At 38.4% G+C, this 16720-nt stretch overlaps 1 protein-coding gene and 1 long non-coding RNA gene across 5 annotated transcripts in view; one reads left to right on the top strand and one right to left on the bottom strand.

Annotated features, from left to right (window-relative positions):
- LOC114230451 (uncharacterized) overlaps window positions 1-1277 on the bottom strand; it is a 78650-nt gene extending 77373 nt beyond the window's left edge. Inside the window, exon 1 of the long non-coding RNA XR_003616344.2 lies at window positions 1055-1277. This is a non-coding gene — a long non-coding RNA (uncharacterized LOC114230451). The remainder of the gene's footprint in view (window positions 1-1054) is intronic.
- Window positions 1-16720, top strand: part of UTRN (utrophin) — a 454375-nt gene that overhangs the window by 298920 nt on the left and 138735 nt on the right. For 3 of the 4 annotated variants that reach the window (XM_054722125.1, XM_054722126.1, XM_054722124.1), the window contains one exon: window positions 16424-16596. In XM_054722125.1, coding sequence (XP_054578100.1) covers window positions 16424-16596 — 173 coding nt within the window. Of the gene's footprint in view, window positions 1-8096; window positions 8148-16423; window positions 16597-16720 lie in introns of those variants that run through there. The other variant, XM_054722127.1, reaches the window with a different exon arrangement.

The following is a 16720-nucleotide window of genomic DNA, read 5'->3' as shown; positions in this document are numbered from 1 at the left end:
TTCCGAACACCCTGGCCGGCCTAAGCCTCCACTCAATGCTACAAAGTTTCAATTATAGAAGGTATACATAAACCCCAAAAGAAATGGCTGCAGCCACAGAGCAAGCAGGAGGCTTGGCTCTGTTCCAGGCTACAAAGTTTCAATTGTAGAAGATACATAAATCCCAGATACAAGGGCCTCCGCTTGGGTCGCCAGGGGGTGTGGCCGGCCTGCAAACCACCACAGGCCCTTCGCCCAGGCTGTCCCATGCCCCAAGGAAATCCCCACCCTGATCCAGGACACCCTTCAGGGCAAACCAGCTGGCCCCCACCCATGCACCAGGTCTCTATCCTATCTAATAAAAGAGTAATATGCAGACTGACCATCATTCCAACACACAAGATGGCTGCCCCCATGTGGTCAAAGATCCTGCCCCATGTGGACACAAGATGGCCACCACAAGATGGCCAGCAGGGGAGGGCATTTGGGAGGGACCAGGCCTGCAAGGGAGGGCAGTTGTGGGTGATCAGGCCAGCAGGGGAGGGCAGTTAGGGGTGACCAGGCTGGCAGAGGAGGGCAGTTGGGCGGGACACAGGCCTGCATGGGAGGGCAGTTAGGGGTGACCAGGCCTGCAGGGGAGGGCAGTTAGAGTTGACCAGGCCTGAAGGGGATGGCAGTTAGGGGCAAAGAGGCTGGCAGGGGAGCAGTTAGGCATCAATCAGGCTGTCAGTGGAGTGGTTAGGGAGTGATCAGGCTGGCAGGCAGAAGCAGTTAAGAGCAATCAGGAAGGCAAGCAGGCAAGCAGTTGGGAGCCAGCAGTCCTGGATTGTGAGAGGGATGTCCGACTGCTCGTTTAGGCCCGATCCCACCGATCCCACCGGGATCGGGCCTAAACAGGCAGTCGGGATCGGGCCTAAACGAGCAGTCAGACATCCCTTGAGGGGTCCCAGATTGGAGAGGGTGCAGGCTGGGCTGAGGGACACCCCACCCCTCTGTGCACGAATTTCATGCCCCAAGCCTCTAGTATTTAATATAAAACTCCTTCTATTCGATTTAGTCCTAAATAAAAACATACCTAATCTTGGTGTCTGGTGGTTGCTCAGCCTGTAGTGGTACATCTCCTTCAGTATTTTGCTAGAGTAACCTTCATAGCATATCCAGCATGCCTTCTGCAGCCATGACAAGCAGGATAAGGTCCATGGTGTTTTCTCTCTCACTACTGTGACTTAGACCCATGAACAGAAGTGCTGTTGGTACTGCAGTCTCTCTTCAGCTGTTGAGTAGACCTTGGCATTCTCCCTCTGCCAGCTCACTTCCATTGTGACTTCATCACTCAATATGAAGTCACAATGGAAGTGTGGCTTCATCTTGAGTGATGAAACCACACTTCCATTGCTTGACAAAATCAGGCTAGATATTCTTCCTTTCTGTATGTGTGTACTAATTTTATAAACATTGCAAAAAGTTCATGCCATTTAATGTCACAGTTTAGAAAATAGCAGTACTAGCTTCCTTGGAATGAGAATGACTTAAATTATACATTGCCTATTTAGACACAGTTATTATTTAAATAAATTGGAGTGACTAGTTATAGAGTAACTTCCGGGAACAAAAAGGCTTTGTCCCTGTCTCCTTTGGAAAAGTTTACCATTGACCAGCCCACTGCGCTGAAGGCGTGTTTCTGTTGAGGGCTGATTTATTGGAATGTCAGACCATCTGGCACTTCACAACTTCTGAGTCTTTCAGAGACAAAAATGATTGTCTCTGGTGGCACTTACCTCAGATCTAATGATGCCACCATTTTGGGGACTAGATATCTACCTAGAAAGAGAAATGTGTTTTACTTGGGAATTTTCCATCTATTAATTGATTTAATTTTGTGTGGAATATGTACCATGTGCCTGTGATAAAATTTTCACACAGTATAAAAGACTTCAAGTGTCCCATTCTAGATACAGAGATCTCCAGTGTGTCTCTCAGGGGTAACCACCTTTATCTTCTTACATATCTCTCCAGAAATATTATTTGTATCCTGTATATGCATCTATCTCAATATCCCCCTTTTGGGCACATACATGCATACATACATACATACATACATACATACATACATATTAGCGATTATTTCTTATCAGCGTATAGCCACCTTCTCCCTCTTTTCCATAGCTGAACAGCATTCCATTGTGGGAATCTGCTATAATTTATTTACATAGTTACCTATTAATGGACATTTAGATTCTTTTCAGCTTTTTGCTCTGTCAAACAGAACTTATTGAGCATCTTTGTCCCTATGTTTGTACAAATGTTTGCAAATTAAATTCCTAGAGATAGAATTTCTAACGCAAATGTTATATGAATTTTAATGTTTGATGAATATTGCTAAATTATTTCTGTCCCAAAATTTGGCAGATTTTTAAAAGTCAACTCTGCTGCTTCTCATAATCTCCAGAAAATATAATAGCTTGACTTAATTCTGTCAAACCTAGGCATTCTTTCCTTTGTAGTCAGCCTACTGATTTTATTATGTCCTGCACAATAACATTGTCTGCGTGCACTGCCTAGAGAATACTTTATTCAAAACCTTTTGGAAAGAAACAGAGTCATCACAGAACCTGTTGCTCAGACTAAACGCACGAGAGAAGTGAGATTAAAGGTACAGAAAGTATATATTAGTAAAGTTACAATGGTCTTTGACTTTTGGGGAGCCATATTTGTTAAATATAAGTGGTTCATGTGTAAGTGTATTGACTGGTTATTGATGATATTAGTGAAGATGAATCATCATTAAAGTGGGGAAGAAGGTTAGGCTGTGATTTTGCTGAGAATTCCAATTTGGATGCCAAGCAGTCATAATTGAAGCAGTAAGTCAGCTCTGAATGGGTTGCATCAGAAAAGCTGGTATTACACACAGAAGCAATTTGTAATTTAACGTTGGCTTTAATTTCTCAAAATCTGGGATCTGAGGAAAGGTGGAATGATCCTTGAGAAACCTCTAAGAAACTTCTCCAGAGCCCTGTGGCTTGAGCCATCAGCAGACATCTGGAATTGTGAGGCTTGGCTGGCTGAGATGGTTTCACTCTTGTCTCATGCTGCATATTTCTTAGGAAGGATATGGTTTTGAAACATTAACTTGTCTTGGCCTTATTTTTAGTAGCCTAATAAAGCACTCTCTGAATCATTAAATATTTAGAAGGTTGCTGAACGCTGACCCCTGCACCTGGTTGGCTAATTCAGAAGCAGATCAACTGGGGTTTCTCTTCCTCAATCCTATCCACTCCCTTTAGAAGAAAAAGCTCTTTGTGCCTTTAAAATGTCTGGTTAGAATCTTCTGGCTATAGATTTTGGAAATATAGAAAGTGTTGAATTTTTTTCCTTATGGGTTATAATTTCTGTTTCCCAACTGCCACCTGTATAGTTATCAAACTACATGACATTATTGAAGAGATGAGCTTTAAAAATAATTCTTTGTGTCCAAAGGATATTATCTGAGCTTCCTGGGATAAAAGGAGAGTTCCGCCTTTCATCAGGGGGCTCAGGCCTCCATTTCAGATTGAACCTTCTGCCCTTTAGGGCTGTATATTACTTTAAATAGCTACCAGCTGACAGACTTGGTTGCTAGCTGATGTCAACTAGAAAGCTGTAATGTATTGAGTATTCTCCCTTAACAGAACCACAGCAGCAGTAGACAATGAATTTGAAATCGCAGATCATGACAAGGGCCTTGAAGCTATTTTATTTTCAAATTATAAATGCTGATTTAGAAACGTTATGAAAAGGAGAATCATGCATATTCCTTTAAAATCCATTATAACCTGGATCTTTCCTGGAGTCAGAATGGGATTATAACCAGTATATTTTTCTACCCATGCCTGAAGGGCTTCATTGTGAATAATGCCATGATGTACCAATTTATTTGTAATCACCTATTGACCTCCATATGCTTCGCCTTAGAAGTCCCCTAGAAGTTTTTACTTTTCTTTTCTTCTCTCTTTTTTTTCTTCTCTTTTCTTTCCTCCATATTGACCAATATCAAGAGAAAGCTGTTTGGTTTTCCATAGAAAACATACTTTATCTTTACAGCTTTTAAAAATTTGAGTAGCATGAAGGGTACTTTAAGATCCACCATATGGGTGAGACATTGGTTATCTTTCAACAGAGCATTTAGATGGCTCTTTTTGCTTGTATTTGAGTGAACCCTAAATTGATGTTCTATTGCCTCAATGAAGTTGCTAAATAAGGAAGCCATTTTTAGCCAATTAGATGACATATAGTTTTTAATCATAAACAGTTTTAAAAGTAGCCTAGCTTTTGAAAGTTTATGCCAAAGCCATATGGATATATAGCTCTTTTCATTCGGGACACGGAGTGTGGTTTTTATTATGTCATTTAGATTTAGATTTTATTTATTCCATTGTTGAGTTTTTCTGTGCTGTTTGGCGGTTCTGTGACCTTCACTGTCTTGTGGATCTAGGTATCTGTGTTTGAGACACCGATTATTTTACTAGAGAATTTCAGGATACTCGGTGTTGTAGGGATTATGCTAGGATCTGTTGTAGGGATTATATTTATTCCACCTCTTGAAGATTAGTGCCTAATTTATTTATTTACATACTAGTGTGGACCTGCAAAATGTCAACTCCTTCAAATTGTATCATTCAGCTTATTGTCTCTCTGGTGATGTATTGCTGTCACTGGAAGCCTCTGTTTGTTTGTTTGTTTTAATGATTACAGGATTATAGGAGATAATGTATCTAAGAGGTGTTTGGTTAAAAAAAGAAGAGGCTATGGAGATGTAAAATATATTACCGAGATGATATTTTGTATACAGAGTTTCATAGAAAATATACTTACTTATAGGTATCAAACACAAATACATGGTAAAATGAGCTCAGTTATTAAGGCAATTCAGTTACATTTTATAAGTCTCACTTGTAATAAGTCACTCAGTCATCAAGGAGCACAGTAATTTAGAATAATACATTAAATATTTAGGTAATGGAATTTGGTAGCATATCTTTGGATTTGTACATAAATAATCTATTTGTCTTTGACACTTTAAAAATCACATTTTAGTTGCTTTCCAGTGTTTTATTGATCGTATAGTTACCCTGCTATTCAAATTAGGTGAGAACTAAAAACAAATTTTTGGATGGTTCCATAAAGATCCACTAAGTAACACCCCCCCACCCCCCTTTCCTCCTAAAGAGTGTGCATCATATCTAGGTTCATCAGTATCTTAGTTCTTGATATTTTATAACTGTAAGTAAGGGAGCTTTATTTTGTGTTCTCTTTTCTGCCCGAGCTGAGGGTGTCAGTTCTGAGAAATGGGTATGGGGCATTTGCCCGGGATGTCAGGGAAGCTGGTAGTTGGTACAGGGGCAGTGACTTCTGGATACTCCCCTCTAGAATTCCATGTGACAACATACTCCTCCACTCTTATATTGTTTTTGTCCCATTTAGAACGCAGGTACCTATCATGTGATAAAAATTCTCTTGCTCTTAGCTTTTGGGAAGACTCCCTCAAAAGGTCAGCCTTGTATCAGGTTATAAGATATTAGCAGCTCTAATAATGACATATCGTTCTTATCTTAATGTCAGAACCCTTTAAACCTAAGAGTCTACTTTAGAGAAAAACTAGGGTAGTAGTCTCTGTTGTTTCACAGCTTTTGTTTAATTCAGTCTTGGGATACGTGCTGGGGGGCGACTGCGTGTGTGCACAAGCCTCCTGATCGCAGTCATTCAGCACCCTGGGTGGTAGCTGGAAGTTTGCCCAGTTGAGAAAGATTGTTCTTCTCCTCTCTCTCCTTTGTTTATTTATTTTTATTTTTTGTGGTGCTGGTGCTGATGGTTTCTTCTGTTTTGTATTTATGTAAAGAGTTTATTTGTTGCTGCTGAAAGATCTCAGCATGTGGCCCCAGAGCCCTCACTGACTGGGTCATCCTGGTCAGTTTCTGTATGTTTCTTCACTCCTTTCTGAGGACCGGTCTTCTGTTGTTGTTAACCCAAAGCGCACGGATTGTTTTTACTTATAAATTTCTGGGTTATCATTCATTTACAACACTCGTTTTTGAAGTTAACAGTGTCTGTGTATAAATCTGAATTGGGTACTTGGAGGTGGAACACATTCTGCTAGAAATCTCATAAAGCCATTGTGCCCCTGGGGACATGTTGATTTTTATGAATAAATGATGAAAATATTTTAAAAGCCTGTTAAATGTTGGATAGATCCGCATATGTAAAACACATGCTATTTGAACACTGATATGAAAATAAGTTGGGAATGAAATGGAAAGAAAAATGGTGTGCAAATCCAAAAAGTAGTAATTATATTGTATACTGTTCCCTGGCAAGTTTTTGTTCTTTTCTTTGTTAGTGGAAACTCTATCTGTATATGATTAAATAAATGCTAACAATTTTGATATTTGAGTAATTCAAATAGCCTTTTAGGAGGTACATATTCTAATTTTTTTTGCTCCATGCCCTGATGCAGAATAAACTTAGTTATATTAACTTTCCATTTGTGATGGTGTCACTTTTAAGAGCATTATATGTTTATAACAAAACTGCACACAGCTAGATAAATATGTTTCATATGGACACATCTGTTGCACTTAACCTTTTATTGGTATATTAAATAGCTATGTAATCCATGATGTCCAAAGAATATATCATTTGGATTGAACATTTTCCTTTAAAGCAATTACACAACTTTGTGGGAGACAGTGTTTCTCTGGGTACCAGTAATAACAATTTAAAAGTAACTGGCGATTACTCACATTTGGAGTAGTTTCACTTAAGTTTTATTTCACAAACAAGTGAATTCCCCACATGAAAACAAGTCTGAATGGCTCTTACAGTCATCAATGAGATCAAAGGAACTTTCCTTTATTTTCCCCATCATTGGTACTGTTAAAACATTTTCAGAAGTAACCCAATTGGTCACTCATATTTTGTTTTGTGCCTTGTATTGTCTTGTACACCTGCCCCCTTTTGTTTTCCTGGGTGGGCTCCAAATTGGAATGTGAATCCTGAGATCCATTCAGGATCCACACCATTTGAGAGCAAGTTCTGCATTCTGGAGCAGGGAGGCCTACAGGAAGTGGGAGTGCGCTTCACTTCAAACTGTGTGAGGGGTGGTGGAAGGGAGGATGCTGATTAAAATAATAAACAACTGCTGGAAAGAGCAGTGGATTACCCCACCACTGTCAGATCGGCCAGGGATGCTGTTGGAGCTGGCTGCCCTGGCTCCCCTGCCACAAACTCTGCAAATGATCCCCTGTCATGAGATCCACTGCTGGAACTTTTCTCGGGACAGATAGAACAACTTACCATCGGCTTGGTTTTGTTGCACTGACAGCATCCCTTAGGCATAGCCTGACCTAGGGAAATGGACTGAAACTAGCTTGGTGGTTACCATAGCAACGCAAGCTGCCGGTGTCTGGGAGAGTCCAAACCGGTGGCCTCTTGTCCGGTGTTTGGGTGTTTCTTCAGACAAGAGTACACTCCTTGCTGTTCGAACTCTACATAAGACATGCTCTTTGAAAACTGGCTCTTTACCCAGGATTTTTTTTTTTTTCTTTCTGAAACCAGTCTGAATGGAGGAAGTTGGTAATACTTGGCTCTCTCTCTCTCTCTCTCTCTCTCTCTCTCCTTTTTTTTTTTTTTTTTTTTTTTTTCTGCCTTCTCTCATGCAAGTTTCCAGGATATAGCTTCTTTTTTGCTGTGTGTAATTGAGACCAAATTCTAAGCTCGGGGCCCAGGAGAGACCAGTTGTAGGCTGCAGGTCATTAGTGAGGTGAGCAAAAGGGAATCCTGGGCTTCCCAGAGAAAAAGGAGAGCATGCCAGCCTCGTGGAACACAGCTCCCAGGAATTGTAGAAGCAGGTCTATTCCTTGCGAATTCCAAAGTCCATGAAAGAACGGACCCTCGCTGGGGTGGCTAACATGTCCCAGCGCAAGCTGCTGCTGCTCATGGACCATAGCTCAAGGGCAAGGCTTGTAAAGGATTTTACAAAGGGTTTTAAAGTATAGCCAGGAAAGATACGGTGTGTGGAAATCGGACGCTGTTGTCTGAAGGAAGTTTGCCGGAAAGATGTAAACTTCAAGGGCTGCTGGACGATGATTGGTCTGAACTTCAGCTTACGGGAACTGCTGACAAGATTTGAAAAGGTATGCAGAAGGCGACTTCATGAATGTGCTTCTTCCATTCTGCCTTTTCTTGCCTTTTGTTTTTACTCTACATTTAGATGGCCTATATTCTGTTGACCTGATTATTTAATGTAATTTCTAAGGCATCCTTGGTTTGATAGCCTGGTAAAAACTTTCCTGTTTCCACTAAAGAGCAAATTAGCAATTCTTTCCTTTGGTCAGGAGGCGTCTCCCGGTGCCTGTCAGTTTCAGAGTTCCACATCAGAAGAGATCTTTTGTACTCCAGACACTGGTAATTTAACTGAAAGTTATTTTGGAGGAGAAAAAAGAAAAAGAGCAGCAACAACACTGGGTTTTCCTGCCAAAGTCTGACTTCATCAGGCATGGGTTCTGTTTTCCTTGCCCTCAGGTTTATCTCCCTGCAGTGGCCCAGCCCTGCCTTCCCCAGCCTTTTTGCCTGAAGATTCAGTTTTGAGAGTTGGGAGATGATGCCTCCCAGTGATGATGGTGCATCTGATCTTAAACTTCTTTCCTTTTTTCCCGAGTGTGTCTGTTTTAAACACAAAGTGCTTGCATGCACCGTGGAGATTGAATGCTTGGATCATTAGTTTTGCATTTAGTTCTTTTTTCCATAGGAAAGTTCTTGGCACACTCTGAGATTCAGTCTAGCCTGCCAAATGCTACCTTACATTTATAGTTAAACAAAACAGAGAACCTCACTGTGCAGCTCATGGGCTCCTGCCTGCCTTAGGCTTTGGATGCCAAGCACCTATCTTCTTTCAACTTCCAGCCTCTAAAGAAAAGGGAAAAAGAGGTGAAGGACTCATTATGTGCATACATCAATTACTTATCAGTTGTTAAAGATGTGCTCAGTGGTTTTCACCATGAATACATTGCAAGTACAAATATAAGCAAGACTGTATGGAGTCATTGAAGGAATCAATGGGCTTTTTTCTTACAAAACTACAGTTGCCAGAGGAGAAAAGGCATAAAACCAAGTCATTTGAAAACTTTGAAAGCTTTTCCAAAACAGTTGCAGTTATTGCTTGCCTCATGATGGTAGAAAGTGTATAGGTAGAATATAGAGAAAGAAGAATTTAACTTCCTTTGATGCACCCGCCTCCCCCATCTCTCCCCACAAACCCAACTGTAGAAGGAAGGATTGTAACACAGGGTGCACTTTGACCTCTCACTTTAATATGCTGTTAAGCACCTAAATTCCTGAGAGCAAAGGATGGTTCCCAGTCTACTTGTTCACCATTTAAAAGGGGTGGAGGAGGGAGAGAATATCTTCTTTATGGCAGCTAGTAACAGCAGGTGACAAACTTTATGGCCATAAAGAGGTCTGTTAGCTTGGTTTGCATGGATTTGTCTGTTTCTTCCTAAAAAGGCATAGGGTATATGTTACATGAATAATTCATTACTTAGAACCCCCGAGAGGCAGTAATGGTGGGCAGTAGTGGGACTTTTGTATTGTAATTGCTGCTGATAGTCTTAAAAGCCCAGGTCAGATACCAGAGGTTAGGAACCTGCCTCTGCCTTTTGGCCATTTTATTGACAAAGTGACAAGTTCTGGTCATATGAGTATGTTTCCTCTCTTAAACCAAAGCTTTAGTGCCTGCACACTTCTTATTCTTATTTTAGTCATTGTTTGACAGCGAAAGTAGTCTGCTGACTTATTCCTATCAAAGGCTTGATTTGGGATTTTTTTTTTTTTGAGACAAAGAGCCAATTTAGAGCAACCATCCTGCTGCAATTCACAGCCTGAAGTTCTCCTCACATGTTTATTTTTGTGTTAGACGCCGTTATGAAAATCTACGTGAAACTTAATCTTTTTGCCATATTTCATTTGTAGGAAGTTGTCAAACATGAACGAATTTTTCTTCAACTCAAGTATTAAAAAAAAAAAAATTGTGTATTTTCACAAAAGCCGTCTCATATATTTAGCCCTTGCTACATTGATTCATTGCCAGGAAAGCTGGTATCATAGAAAGGTACCAGTGCCTGACACCTCTCAGATTCAACTGCCTGCCTTCCCCGACTCTGAAAGCAGTAATGCCATCTCTAGGGAAAGGCCAAGCTCACTGCTGTCATGCAAAAGCCACATGATACCGTCAGAGCTGAATAATAGTCCTGTCTTTTCCTATACTAGTGATCTGCTTCTAAAGAGAATTCTAATCTCAGTGATTTCATACTTTTCTCTTCATATCAGCAGTTGTAATTATTCAGTCTGATGTGTAGGTTGTCATAGCATAAAGGTAATTTGGCTGTATTCTTAAAGCCATTTCAGGCTTTAAGAAAACTAGGGTCCAAGGTTGGGGCAGTGTTGGGTCTTCCGATGACGGTTAATCTGCAAAGCTGTAGACTGGTCGATCATCAGAAATCCCAGAAGACAGCAGACCTTCAGCCTAACTTCTAGACAGCAGTTTCTTTGTGAGGTAAATTCTGGTCACTATTATTTAATTTTAGAGAAATCCAGTGGTGTTGTGATTTATTTTGGGTATTTATTCATAAATGAATATTGGCACATGATTGAGATCCAAGTTCATTCTCTAGTCCCAAAACGTATGATGTACAGATTGTGATTTGATAGCATAGATAGGAAGGGCAAGTTGCACTTGATGCTCACTCCTAATCTCCTAGCATCAGAAAAGGCAATTCTGGGAGTCCTTGAGGTCCAGGAGTCAGGAAATGTTCTCTGCTGTTTCCTCAAGGTGACAGCTCACCAAGGATCAGGAAACCCCAATTGATAGGAACCATGTGTACCCAGAGTGGTCCTAAAGGGGAGGTTGAGACAGACTTCTCACCAGAAGAGGATGACCTTGTGACAAGATGTACCTGCCAGCAAGCAGGTCCTAGTCACCTAACCAAGTGGTGAGGGCTGAGCATTGGACAGTGTATCCAGGTGACTATCTGAAGAGTTGACTTGACCCAGAAAGCTGGACCACCAACGCGCCTCTCTGAAATCCAGCCTATGAGTTGGTTTATTGCCATCTGACTTGAACGAATTAAGTTTCTGCTTGAAACTACTTCATAAAGGAAGTATCTGACGGCTTCGGTGGCTATTAATATACTGTCATACTTCAGCCATTGGCATTGTGTACAGTCCCATTTATTGAGTAGTCAAAGAAGATAGAGTAATGGGCAATTTTAGCTCAGTAACATTTTGAGTGACTTGTTGCCTTTTATTAATTTATGTAGTTCTGCTACTAGATGATTAATGATAATGGTGGTTCTTTAAGGGTGTGTGTATGTGTCTGAATTTGAATATCACTCTTGTTGTGAAAAGATGCTTCCCATAGTGACAACACAGAGAGAAACCACTCAGTACAAAATTTCCTTTACAGCATTTACCTCCTTTATGATGACTAACTTAAAATTATACTTTGAAGCTATATTTTACTGCTCAACTTGTAATATTTAAATGTGTCCTTGTAGACACAGTAAGTTTCCAATTTCAAGGTCTATTCATTCATTCATTCATTCATTCATTCATTCAGTGTTTAGTAAATATTTGTGAAGTGGCACTGGGCTGAGTTCAGGGGTGGAGTTGAGAACAGGGAGACTTCCCCTCATTGAGCTTCTAGCCTTGTGGGAGGACTCAGACATTAAATAAGAAAATTTTTTAGTACAGGTAGGTGATTGAGCAAAGTAGAGGGAGTTATAAGAATACAGGTAGCCCCAAGTTAATTGGAGTGTGGTGAAGTCTTTCCTGAAGAAATTACATTTAAGCTGGGTCTTAAGAGATGAGTTTAAAATAAGGAAATCACTGAGAGAGAGAGAGAGAGAGAGAGAGAGAGAGAGAGAGAGAGAGAGAGAGTGTGTGTGTGTGTGTGTGTGTGTGTGTGTGTGTTGTGGGAAGAAATTGAGAACTTTCTGGGCAATAAGAACTCCTTTACACAGGTGAGGCGTAGAGGAGTGGGTGCTCCACGAATGTAGATTTTAAAATTTAACATGAAAAATCTTTGACTAGGTTTTCAAGCCTGTTCCGTTTTGAATGTACTATCTGGTTTTGATAATTAAGGTGGGGCAATAGTTCGGCCACATGAAACATTTAATAACTTGTGTTTGTATGCACCTTGGAAGGAAAGCTGCTGTATTTTAATTTGTGAGGATTTTAGTGTGTTTTAGTAACAATTGGTATAGAGTCAAGAATTTGGAACTTTTTGCTGTGAAAAATATTTTTGTCAATAGCAGTGTTTGCTATGCTGGAATTTAAAATGTCATTTGTTTATTTATTGATTCTTTGTCATTGTAAGTTGGCTTGTTCAAATTATCTTGAAAGGGCAGTTAATTGTAAGCTTGTTCCACTTAGTACTTTAAATTTTTTTTCTGTTCTGTTGTCTAACATATATTTATAATCGCAGGAAATGGGAAAAACATTACTGGTATTGATTTCTTAATAAATGCTGCTGCAGACCAAGTGGCAATTTCATAATTCTTAATAGAGTGGTTAAAACCAATGAGATTAATTGTTGAAAGAAAACATAGCTTATCAATTATTGATTGGATAATTAATTGAAGTAAATAAATTAATTATAATTATAAATTGACTAATTAACTGCAATAATTCACCAGCAGTCTTAGAAACTGTCTCAAAGTATATTTACCATATCACTAATGACCCTTGATGATATTATCTGGTTGTTGTATTATTTTTTAGATAATACCTATTTTTTTTTAATGTTATAATTCCTCATTTTCAAAACCTAAAACTCTGGCCATAATTCTGCTGACTCCTGATAATCAGTCCTTAACTGCCTCTGAAGTCTGGTCTTATTCTGCAAGGAACAGAGGACTTCCTTTGCCTGAATGGTTAGCGTTGTTGATCTAGCCTGCGCCTTGGGATACAGTAGGGAAGTTGTTGCTGACCTTACTTCTTCACCTTCAGGAAAGGGGTCAGGACTCCTTCAGGGAAAACATTGCTGTGTCCACGTAGGGTTAGGTAAGTATGCCATGCAAAAATAAACCAAAATTATGTTAGCAAGGCCCAGAGAGGATGAATTCATTCTAGCTCCAATTTAGTTGTTGAAGTCTTCCTGGTGGTACTCTCTAGATCTGTTTCCTGTCGGAGGGTTCAAATAGTCCTTTTTATCATAATCTAAATAAATAGTTTTGCTTACATAATTAGGGCCTCTTCTTGATTAGAGAACACTATAAAGAAGTAAAATGTATGTGATACACATTATAAAGTGTTTGCTTATAATATGTCTATGGGTTGTATCATTAAAGGTATGTCCAGTTAAGGACAAAATTGGTATTAAAATGTCAATGATTAAAGAAGTAAGCAAAAAAATCAATGTTTTCCTTTTTTGTGAATTTGTTTTGTCCTGGGGAGTGGGTGTTGTATTCAGAAAGACTGTTGATCAGTGAGCTGATGTGAGCTTTTGTAACTGTCTTCTGGAAGATTCTTCAGAAAGGGTGCATTTTAGGCTTTTGATGGTGCTTTGACTTAGAGAAAAACATGTAGTCCTTTAATTCTAAACCCCTGTTTACATTGTTTGAAGATAGGTTTCAAGCCTCACAAGTGAATCTTTAAAATATTTCTCTGCTCTCAAGTGTTAGTTTAATGGCTTGGATACCTTGCTGTGGCCCCTCTGTGCACATGACTGGCTTATGTTAAATGATTGGAAGAACATTGCTTTGTGCTTCTAGCTGGATTGCATTCCCATAACTAATTATCAGTAACCATTTTGTGCTGTGTAATGTTCAGAAAGGCTCTCAGGGGACAGAGGTAAGTCTTTCTAGAGCAAGTCTCGCAGCTGAGCAGTGAGAGTAAACCCTCTTTCTTGGAAACTTTAATTTACTTTAGCATTTGATGCTACATCAGGGTCATAATCTGACAGCCTCCCATGCTGGCGTCTTGATTTTAAAACCAGTGAATCATTGCACAGTGATCTGTGAAGGAGCATGATTCATTAATTGCTTGTTATTCTAAATTTCCAGCAAAAAGCTTAGGCAGGACTTTGCAATGCAGGCTTCCAAACAATTTTAAGTTTCCCTTGTTAAAATTTTTTAAATGAAGACATTAAACAAAATTATTACTATATTCCATTATAATTCTTTAATTATCTGATTTTTTTTTGTGGGGCTAGAGTGGCTGATATGACAGTCAGTCAAAGTGAACTTATTCATATATTCATTCATGCATTTATGCATCTATCCATCTATCTATCTATCTATCTATCATCTATCTATCTATCATCTTCCTACCTATCTATGTGTTATCTATTTATTTTCGGCTCAGAGACTGTGAAGGATATAGAAGACATAATAAGATGGTTTTCTTCCTTTAGGTGCTGTTGATATGTTTGTCCAAATAAACATGCCATCAAATGTTAAATTTAAAAAACACACACAATGTTTGCTGATTTCCTTTTCTTTAATCACTTTCTGGATGTTGATTTTCTTTTAACTTTTGATGAACACTAAAATTATCATTGATCCTCTTATATAGAGATTATACTATTTTGACTTATTGCTTACATTTTTTATGTAATAAAAATGTAATAAGCAATAAGTGTGTGCAATGATATAGAAATACATATGCTGATTTAAACACAAACTTTAAAATTAACATAACGTATAGTTTTGCATCCTCCATTTTTAAACTTGATTAGTATATCACCATTAATGTGTTATAATAGTTTCCACTTTTTCCCAGTTTTATTGAGAAATAATTGACATACATCTTTGTATAAGTTTAAGGTACACAGAATCATGGTTTGATTTACAGATATTGTGAAATGATTACCACATTGGTTAAGCTAACATCAATCTTCTTATATAGATACAATAAAAAGAAAGGAAAAAGTCTTCTTGTGATGAGAACTGTTAGGATTTACTCTCTTAGCTTTTCTGTATGTCATGTAACAATGTTAACTGTAGTCATCACGTTGTATATTGCATCCCTAGTACTTATTTATCTTATAACTGGAAGCTTGTATCCTTTGACTATCTTCCTCCAATTTCTCCTCTCCCCACTCTCACCTTTGGTAATGGCAAAAAGTCTGATTTCTTTTTCTCTGAGTTTGTTTGTTTTAGATTCCACATGAGATTGTACAGTATGTGTCTTTCTCTGTGTGACTTCTTTCACTTAGAATAATGCCTTCAGGGTCTTTCCATGTTGTCACAAATGGTAGGATTTATTCATTTTTTATGGCTAGAAAACATTCCCATATATATATATATCTCACAACTACTTTATCCATTCCTCCACCGATGGACACCTAGGTTTTATCCGTGTTTTGGCTATTGTAAATTATGTTGCTATGAGCAGATACATTTTTGAATTAGTGTTTTCATATCTTTTGGATATATTTCCAGAAGTGGAAGTGCTTGATAGTGTCCACTTTTTTTCAGTTTTAAAACAATCAATGTGATAGATGTGTTTATACATAAATATTCCTAGGATACATAATTGCAACAGGTTTTTGAAAAAAATATATTTTTATTGATTTCAGAGACGAAGGGAGAGGGAGAGATAGAAAGATCAACAATGAGAGAGAATCATTGATTGGCTGCTTCCTGCATGCCCCCCACTGGGGACTGAGCCTGCAACCTGGGCCAGTGCCCTGACCGGGAATCGAACCCTGACCTCCTCGATGCTCCACTACTGAGCCATGCTGACCAGGCAATTTCAACAGTTTTAAGGCTTTTGATACATATTGCCAAAATGCCTCTTCAAAGTCTTTTAACAAATTTTTATTATTAATTTATAATAATTTTTTATTTTATTTAAACTACACTAAAATTTACTTTATAAAAATAAACAAAATATTATCTATTTAATAGGAGAAATATGACTTTACAATTAGTTTTAATTTCTTAATCAGGAAATTTTTATGAAAGTGTTCTCTAAAAATTATAGAAATAAACTTTATTAGATTAAAAGAATAAACAATTAATAAATTTGTCTAAATGTGAAAAACCAGCAATTAAAAGGATGTAATATCTAACAAACTTTGTAAAACTTCATATTTTGAGGGGAGTTTTACCCGTATATAAAGGGGATAATAATTTGATTGAATCGGACTAGCTAATACATGAAATTAAGATTATAATATATTTTATTTTTAAGAACTTGGGAATCAAGGTATTGAAGATTTAAAGGTTATTATTTTTAATGTAAGAATGTGGAATCACTTGAATTTGTTATTTAAGATGACATTAACTATTTTTCTTTAAAAAATACACCTCATCTATGAAATATAAAAAGTTAAAACTCTGTATAGCAATCCCAAGTAATGTTGATGCTAATACCTAACATTGCATTGTCTCTGCTTTTCCATTTTTAGGACATTCAGGCGGAAATTGATGCCCACAATGACATATTTAAAAGTATTGATGGGAACAGGCAGAAGATGGTAAAGGCACTAGGAAATTCCGAAGAAGCTACTATGCTTCAGCATCGACTCGATGACATGAACCAAAGGTGGAATGACTTGAAAGCAAAATCTGCTAGCATCAGGTCAGAATAATCAATGTCAGAATACAACTAATGGGGGAGGGGGTTTCATGACTCTTGTATGTAAGACAGAGAACCAGCTATTTCCCCAGAAATACCCTAAGATTTAAATGCAAAGACTATTTTT

This window comes from Eptesicus fuscus, chromosome 10, assembly GCF_027574615.1.
Source record: "Eptesicus fuscus isolate TK198812 chromosome 10, DD_ASM_mEF_20220401, whole genome shotgun sequence".
Classification (NCBI taxonomy): Eukaryota; Metazoa; Chordata; class Mammalia; order Chiroptera; family Vespertilionidae; genus Eptesicus; species Eptesicus fuscus.
This window is presented reverse-complemented; position numbering and strand designations above follow the sequence as displayed.